This window comes from Phaethon lepturus, unplaced genomic scaffold (assembly GCF_000687285.1).
Source record: "Phaethon lepturus isolate BGI_N335 unplaced genomic scaffold, ASM68728v1 scaffold42118, whole genome shotgun sequence".
NCBI lineage: Eukaryota > Metazoa > Chordata > Aves > Phaethontiformes > Phaethontidae > Phaethon > Phaethon lepturus.
The window spans coordinates 4,632-13,821 of record NW_010557631.1 but is presented as its reverse complement, the minus strand read 5'-3'; the positions used below and the strand labels follow the sequence as shown (position 1 = coordinate 13,821).

General features: G+C 43.9%; 1 protein-coding gene across 1 annotated transcript; it reads right to left on the bottom strand.

Moving 5' to 3' along the window:
* Positions 1-256: 256 nt before the first annotated feature.
* LOC104625235 (cystine/glutamate transporter-like) lies at positions 257-7,426 on the bottom strand (the record flags this gene model as incomplete). The annotated part of the gene is made up of 6 exons (XM_010292810.1): positions 257-423; positions 476-653; positions 2,370-2,519; positions 5,449-5,545; positions 6,035-6,138; positions 7,303-7,426. Coding segments are annotated over 6 exons (820 nt in total), but the record flags the coding sequence as incomplete, so codon positions are not given.
* Between the last annotated feature and the right edge of the window lie 1,764 nt (positions 7,427-9,190).

The window sequence follows — 9,190 nt, the reverse complement described above, 5'->3', positions numbered from 1 at the left end:
CTGTCCCACTCCAAACACTCCTCAGTGCTCCCCAGACGCATGGTCTCAGCAGGGAGCACCAAGCCCATCCCGTCATCATGACTCTGACGTTTAAGTTTCCGAACCGATTCTCCGAGGAGCGCAATACTGTCTCCATCAGCGTAGGCCAAGGGCCAGGGGAGGGAGATGGGCGATTTGAAAGGAATCAGAGGTTTGTCGGGAAGGGAGGGGAGACGGGGACAGGGGGGAGAGACGTCCGGTCGTTTAAAGTCAGTCGCTAGCTGAAGAACAGGCTTCCTGTAAACGTCTCTCGTTCGTTAGCGGACATTGATGGTAACCAAGAGCGCGACGCTGTAGCGTGTGCCAAAAAGAAACTTGCATTGTCATCCCCGGCTCGGAGCAGCCGAGAGGATCGCTCGGAAGGGTTCCACAGCACGGGGAACCCTGAGAAACTCCCGGAGTAAGCACAAAGGAGAGGAGTCCCACCAGGACTTACCTAGGAGCTTTCTGAACCATTTTGGCTTCTTGTCCCATACAATAAAGAGGTAGTAGGCAGGAACTCCAGTCAGGGTTATTGCAAATCCAATCCCTGTATTCACTGGATCAGAGTAAAGTGACAGTGCAACCATAAAGAGGCAAGTGAAGGAAAACAGCGCTGGAATAAATAGAGGCACCTGAAACAAAATCACACAGGGAACCATTACTTTACATTGACCTTATTATTGAGTGACTATGGCATTTAATGTTCCATGAAACATAAATTGGACAAAACCCAGCAGTACAGGGTAGTTCTGGAAAAATACGGGTATCTGGAACGTGCACACAAAATGTCAGTGACTACAGAAGCCGAGCTATGCAGAGTGCCACGCAGTGAGTGCCGTAGAACCTTTTAATTACACACTAAAACACTACAGTGTTTTACATCCTTTAAAACGTAAGGGCTGTAAATAAGTCACATTGCCAAAGTCCTTTCTCCAGTCCTCAGTATATAAGTAAGCAGCACTAACTGCAGTAAAGATTTCCTCTTTGATAATTACCTATTAGAAAACATTTTAAAACACAACCAGGAGCTCAAGTCACCTTTTAAAACTATTAAGAACATATTGATTTTCTTCCTATGGTAAAAATCAAAATCTGGCAGGAAGAGAGCAAGTTAAACAACAATTTGACTAGTGATAAAGATATTTGATAGCATTATGCAATGGATAGCTACTGAAAAACACTTTCTGACTGTATGACTGATAGCATTATTAGCGTCACTGTTGAAAGTACAAAAAATAACAACATCAAATTAATTCTCTCGATTTCCAAGAACACCACTCAATCACTGTGTTAGCACCTCTCTAACAGAAACGCCTACAGGCATGGCTTGCGAGATGCTCAGTGTAATGGAGAATTGGAGAACTCCTTGGAGATTATTCTCTTCCTTTCATCCCTTGAAGCATTACTGCTCCTCTTTTGTGCCCTGTCAAAGCATTTTTTTTTTTAATCAAAACAAAATAGGTTGTGCTGTTGTCCTTCTCATTTACAGATATACCTACAAGAATGCAACAGCGCACGTTTTTAGTTCTTCAGAAAATAAGGTTCCTGGCAATATATAAATAGGGACAGATTCTTCCACTTTTTCATGATGGATGTCGTCTTTTGGGGTACACAACGGGATGACTTACTTTGCAAGATGTTACTTAAAGTAAGCAAGGAGAGTGGCAAAACTGATGCCAAAACAGCTACTGTTCAATGGGCCAGACTATTAGCATTTTCTTTCTGGGTTCACAATAACTGTGTCTGCAAATCCATTGCAAGTCCCAAATATCATAATAGCAGCACTACTAACTTCCTTGCGCATCAAATTTGCACATTCCATATTGGATAGGCAATGAAGTAAATGCCCAACATCAACGCTTACACCTGATATGAATTCTGGTGGCAAAATTATTCAGGCCTTTATCAAAGGAGACGTTAAATAGAGAACTGGCTGAAAATCAGGTTGGCACGTGTAACCCCAGTATTTGCAGTCTGAACCCTATGTGACAACACAGGACTAGAGGTATTTTCACACAGCTTGCAACACGCTGCCTCAATGCAACAGACCCGCAAAACTGAGCGAGCACCTTCACTTTGGCACCGCAGCTTCAGTCGCTGCCCCCAAGCACCAGGGGAACAGGTAAGGTTTGTCTTTCAGAAGAGACCGCAGCTGGGGTAGCGCTGGGGATCTCGCAGGAAAACACGAGGAGACCCTTCGGTGCGAAAGACTGTTTTCTATTAACTCTGTTTTTCTCAAAAAAACAGGTTAGCCTTCTACATCAGAAAATGCTCCTTTACTGTGACTACAGGATAGCTAGGAGGGAGGAAGGAAGGGTTCATGTAAAACGGTAGTGAGCGGAGGTTACCTTGAAAGGACGAGGCATATCAGGACGTTTATATCTGAGATAAATCAACCCAGCAACTACTAGTCCAATAAAAAGCCACCTGGCAAAACTGAGGAAATTCAGGAGGCTGTAGAGATCCCCATTGAATAACATTATCATCGTGAGAGGATGCTGCAAAAGAAATTCAGAACGTTAAGAGGGTTTGATCTCTATTATTTTTTCAGCAGCGATGTCAAATTTTTCCACGGGGACGAGCGGCGCAGCCCGAGGGCCTGCCTTTGTCATGCAACCAGGGGCGTGATCGATACCTAGCTGTCCCCTGCGATCACGTTCGATCAAGATATATCTGTCCCGGGTGGCCGCACGTGAGCAATATGCATCTGTCCCCTGCGACCCAGACAAATACACAGGCACAGAGCCCACTGCCTCACCAAAACGCCCGAGCATCCTGGGCACCGTTCTCGCGGGAGCCGGCAAGTATATTAGCCCACTGCAGTTTTACTCACTCATCACTTCGGTTCAATTTTGGTCACATCTGATCATATGACAGCACAGGTTTCTAGGTGTCTTGTGGAAGGAAAAAGTCTCGTGGTCTCCCCAGCTGCAATAGGGGAAGTCGGCAAAGAGGGCATGGCGAGGGGTGGCTACACACCCCGGGATGCCAGCCGGGCACGCCGGCTTGCCACCAGCTTGTATTTGCAGTCTGGCTTCCAGGCTTGTAGGGTGGGGACTTACTGCACATCAGAAATGCAAACATTTCTCAGCAGAGAGCGGCTTTTAGCTGTCACTCAGGCAGCTACGGAAGAGCAAGGAGGAGAGGGGACACTAGAATAAATACATTTCCTTATGAAAAAGCTATTCTGAGGTACAAGGCAGGCGACAGCTTGTGTATAAACTAGTGTTGTGCCTTGGGCTAGGTAATTAGCGTAGGCTACAGGGATCTATTTCAGGGTAATGTCCGGACAAAAGCAGGACATTTGTAGCTTGGATCAACTCTGCAAGGTAGTCTGCACGTCCCGTAGGAGACACCCTATGCCGGCAGCGACACAGCCCTTGCATTCAGGGATGCAGGAATGAATCCAATTCACCATAGCCTTGTTTTTCAGCAGGAGAGAAGATCCTGGCAGCCACAGCCTCTCTAGGTTTGTAATGAGGCCACAGGTGAAATCAACTGCAGATGTAGTAAAACACTGGGCTAAATCTTTACGTAAGGAAAACTAACTTCTATTAACTATCTAGACTCACAGACTCTCTTTTACAAAAAAAACCCAACTTTTTTTTAAAAGCAGTGAAGGCAGCATGGATTTGAACCACAAGGATCAATATTTCAAATGTGGGTCTCTGCTTTCCAACCTCTAATGACCTACAAAGTGCTTGGTTCTTTACACACAGATATTAAGCAAACTCCTCTGTAAAGGTCAAAGGAAATTTTACCACTGAATTATATTAGACAAGATCTCTTCTATATAGATCCAGCCCCTAAAAGTTTAAAATCTCAGTTATAAGCATGACAATGCAAGAAAGGGCCACAGACAGTGAAGAAGAGCTATCAAGAAAAAAAAAAAAAAAAAGTAGGGTAGTAGTGTTACAATCAGATTGCAGGATTTCTTGGAGTTGCTATACACACATCTATCAAATACCAGGACATACATACATAAACAGATTTCTTAATTCCTAAAAACGATTTTTTATTTAACAAGCCTCAAACACTGAACACGCTCATTTTCTCAGTTTCTCCTCAAGAGCTCTTTCCTTTCTTACAATGTGTAGACCTTGGCAGGAGAAATAAAATAGGAAAATGCCAAAATGCAGACTATTGATGCAGAATATGTCATGCAACTGCTCTGTTTGCAATAAGGCAAGGAACAAAATCACAATCTCTGAAGGAAAAGCCATCTTCATATAAGAATCTGACTTTCAAAGGAAATCGATGCACTGGTGTAACAGGACCACATGCAATAGCAGAAAATGTCTTTCAGAAAAAAAAAAAAGTTAATACTTTTTGTGCATTTCATTCCACAGAAAACAGTCAATGCAATTTACCCAAAAGCTATAACTACTTCAGCCCAAAGAAATAAAATGCAAAGTAAATGCTTAGGTAAAATGAATTCCACTAAAACTTTTCACCATAATCACATTGCCCGATTTTCAAAATTTGAAAGCCTGCGGTTGTATGTGCACATGTAAAATTCAACACTTCAGCAGTGAGCTTATAGGCATCTATAGCAAAACCAGATTTAAAATTCAGTATAAGCATCTGATCTTGCTAGCGTAGACCCACAGATGCACATGCGTCTTCTGCTGCGGTTAGAACTCCCCACAGATGCAGAGGTCCGCCCAGATACATTACTGTCATTGTCCCCAAAGAGGGACTGAACACCCACGGTTACGAAGGCTGCAAGTGAAAATCTTCCTGGCACTATGCAAACTGAGGTTTGAGGTTGGTATTTGGACATTTTGTCCTAATATTTTACCGTATAAATCAGTCTGCAATGCAAACACACGGCCAACATTTAGCTCTGCCGCTATTTTAGAAGTCAGAAATAGAATTTCCACTGTAATACTGGTGTCTTTCCTTAGACAATTCACAGACTATTGCCCAGGCACACGTCCTCTCATTTTTTAATCACCGCTACACTGCACTGCTGAGGGTTCCCCTTCCATTATCTTGGTGCATAATTGTTTGCATTTTTCACTATAAGGTGGTATAATGAGCCTTTAGGGTGCTCCCAGATGCTGGTGTTTAGCTGCGCTTTCAGTTAAATAAATCCCTTTTTTGTTTGTGTGTTTGTTTAACTGGAATTTGCTTCTCTGAAAGGGAACTAGCTTATCGCTAGCAGGTTCTTAGAAATAAAGGGCAATAAGACATGAGTTAGGCTGCAGCAACAGGCAGTCAAGTGCCGCCGACAAGATAGCAAGGAGATGATAGAAAAGAACAACTCCCAAATCTCATTTCTCTCTTTACTGTCCTCCGCCCTGCCCAAAGCCCACGTGCACGTTAATAAATGAGACTCCAGCAGTGCTCAAATTCTGTTCGAATCCTCCAGAGCAAGCCTGTAATATGAATCCTTGTGCAGGCACATTTGTTTGTATGATTTACCAAAACAATGACAGCTGGCAGAGGAGTGTGCTTGCGGACATGAATCATGGAGAGAATTTCCGGAAGGTGACCCTCGCGGGATGCAACGAAGAACATCCTGGTGGGAAATAAATGTGGAGAGACTTTAAATGTGCTCATTCCTGTGACTAGGCAAAGCAGCTCATGAAAGTCACAGAGCACAGCGGCACTTCTTAGGCTTGTTTAAAACGAATGAAATGACCAGCAGGAGAAGAGCATACGCAGAAATCAGAGTCATCTCTGAACGTGTCCCCTCCTCACTTCACACTATGATTGGTGTTTGGAATTAGTTAATACTTTCCATCCATTTTCCCGCCTTCACACGAAACAGAGCAGCCATTAAGCGCTGTGCTCAGAGGGGTTTGTTTCCAAACCAAAGAGTTTTAACAATAAGACGCTAAATTCGACGGGAACAAAGTGAGGAAAAAGCCCCACACCTGGCAAACACTATAGTCATTTTGCATTTCCTGCTGCAGGAATGAATCCTACTCTACCTTCCCCCCCTCGCTTCCTCACTTTCAGTGTACATCCCCTGCCCCTCATCCCCAGTAACATTAGCGATGCTCACCTGGAGACTGCAAAAATGCCGCCGTTCATAGATCCAAAGCAGGAGAGCGCAACAAATACCGGTACAGCTAAAGAAAAGTTCCCCATTAGTCGCTCGGCAAAGGTCTGTTAGAGGAGAGAGAAACTTAGAGTGATTTTTCATAAAACGTGAAAGTAATTTTACTCTAATAACAAATCATTAATAAGTATGGTAAGTTTTATTGATACCCCTTTTCTGCATCCCTCACTGAATATTTTGCTCTGCATTTGTTACCTATTTTGTGACACTACTACAGATGAGGTCTCCCACCCTTACTCCTGACTGCACATGGAAGATGGCCAGTGGAGGCAATGCTGTGGAGGTGGAGTCCAGCCCTGATTTATGTCAGTTTAGGCCATTATGCCTCAAAAAAAAAAAAAAAAAGACCCAGTCTGAATAGATCAAGGTCTGATCTGCATACCTAATTTTTTTTTCTAAGCCTTCATTTTACTTAGCTGATACTACCCAGTGGTACAGTCCATCTAGTCACACTTCATTGTTCTGAGTTATCAGAAGAGCCTTAACTGGAGTTTTGGGCACCGCGGGAGACATGCACAATTTTCTTCAAGTTTGCAAAATGTTTTGTTTCTAAATCTCCCATGAGCTACAGAATTTGGTCATTTTTTAAATGCCACATCAATTGAAATATTCACAGGCAGCGTCACTACTGGAAAGTAAACGGAAATTTTTATTTCCTCACTGCGAGTCAGATACCGTAAATATAAAAATCAGTGTCGTCACCACAATTCAGCAAGAACAATCAAAGCAGTATTTCCAAGCCAGGCTGCCTTGCAGCCACTTCCCAGATGAGTTCCAGTATTCACGGCAACCCCCTTCCCAGGCACTCAGGACGCACGTTGTGCAGAGTGCTACAAAACATAGCTCAGAGCTCCCACTTCCACAAATGCTTGTGTTTCCTGCTTCCCGGGAGTTTGGCCTGCAATTTAGCAAAGAATTTTTCAAGCATGTACTTGGCTATAAAATTTAAGTCCTACCGACCTCATTATATCAGGGCAATAAACACGGTCTACTATTACGTTACGCACGCCATCAATGGCCTTACGTGCAATCCCACTCATCAGTCAAAAATCAGACTAACTTCACCGGGATGCTACTATGCAGTGTGAGACAGAAGCCATAGAAAAGCCTGATTGGATGTGTCCCCCGATTTTTTCCCCTGGAAATAAGAATATATCAACAAACACAACTGCAGCAGGGATATAGTTTTGTATTTTTCTTCTGTAACTTACCACTGCTACAGCTTTTGAAAGCAGCAATTCCCCAGCACTGATTGTAGTGAAATAAGCCACGTTTGTTAACACATAGCCAACTGTGACGATAATCATTGAAATGCATATTGCGAGGGGTATGTTTCTGAAACACACAAGGTAGCTCATTATTTTGCAATCTGGTTGCTATTCCCTGAACATGAAACAAATAACATGAGAAGAAGCCACTAATGATGGTGAATGCACATTTGGTGATCCCGAAATACCATCATTAGAAACTACCAGTAAAAAATAACACATCTAAACAAAACCATCTAGACAAAGTAAATTGGTTTATAATGAGGAGGTGAGAAACCATCTGAGGGAGGAGTCCCTTGGGGCTGCCAAGAGGTTGCGGTCCCCACGCTTCCCGTACATCGGAGCTGCCTACCCATGTTGACTTTCCAGCTGAGCCCAGTAGGAAGGCAGCAGGTACCAGCGCTTGCACCAGCAATAAGGCAGATGACAGATGCAGGCGATTCAGCTCGCTCTCTGTCAGGAGAGCAATCACAGGGGCATCTCCAACATACCCGCCGGCTCTCAGTGACTGCCCGCCTGGAGGTGGTTCGGCATCTTCCCCTGGATGCCAGAGTGCCTAGCATGCGAAATCCTGCCCTCTCCTCTTCTGTGCAATTCTTCCCTCGTGCACCTTGACACACCCTAGTTACCTCTCTCACTATTCAGGGACACAGGGCAGAATATGACACAGAAATAGGTACAGCACAAATTCGTACGGTTAGCGCAGCACAAATACTACTGAACAGTACAAAACCCCTGACATCTTAGCTAAAAGACAGAACAGTAATGTACAAATAAATAATGACACCAAACCTCTATATAGCATGTCCTCCCAGTCAGCAAAGCAGAAAAGGAGAATTATTTCTATTTTAAAGAAGAGGAACAGAGGTACAGTAAATGTGTCCAAAACCACACTGCAGGCAAACGTTCGAGTTAGGAACAAAAAGCAGATGCTTCAAGTGTCACTCTAGTCTCTATATCTTTCCACTTGATATCTTTGCTCGATGTCTACATCACACCAAGAGAAGACTCAGATCTGAAACCAATGTTTGGTCCTTTAGTTCCAAGGCTGAAAGTCGCATCTGGAAAAGCGCAGTATATGCGTTCCCTCTGAGGAACCATGGCCGGTTCCCTCCAGCCATCTGTATTAAGGTTGCTTTTGAAGAGATGCAAAGGTTGCCACATTTAGAGAACTTTGTTGTGAAGGTCACCCCATCAGGTGGGAGAAAAGAGAGACAGAATGAGGAATTCTGCTGTCCCAGAAGAGACCACAAGCACAGTCCTAAATTACTATTGCAATTACCTCAAAGGAAAAAGGTGTTTTGAAAATCAACACAAAGAGTCACCACTTTCTGACATTTTTTTCTCAAAGAAACACAGCTGGGGCAGAATTTAAGGATCCTCTTCACTACCAGTCCTTATTCCTCAAAGAAATCCTTGAAATCGCTATGTCTGTATAGAGCTGAAAAGAAGCTCTAAACTGAGACTAAATAAAAGCGGGACAGTATGGTTGTTGCATATCTTGCCCACCTTAGAAACCCTGGTGTCAAATGCTGACGTTAGCCCAGACCCACAGGCGGGCAGGAGGATCGTGCCCTATTGCAGCACCAAACCCGGACAGACACAACCATACTGCGTTAAGCCATTGCTCCCTCACACACATGGTCTCAGGTGGAGAAGCTGGAAGGAGAGGAGCCAGCTGGTAGGATGTGCTTGTTGATGGTGAAGACCACGGCAAGGACCAGAGCAAATGGCCCAGAATGTAAGTGCTGTATTGCTGGAAAAGCCACAAAGTTACTGACTCAAGAAACACCCGCAGAACTGCGTGTTGGTAACATGCCTGTGTGAACAA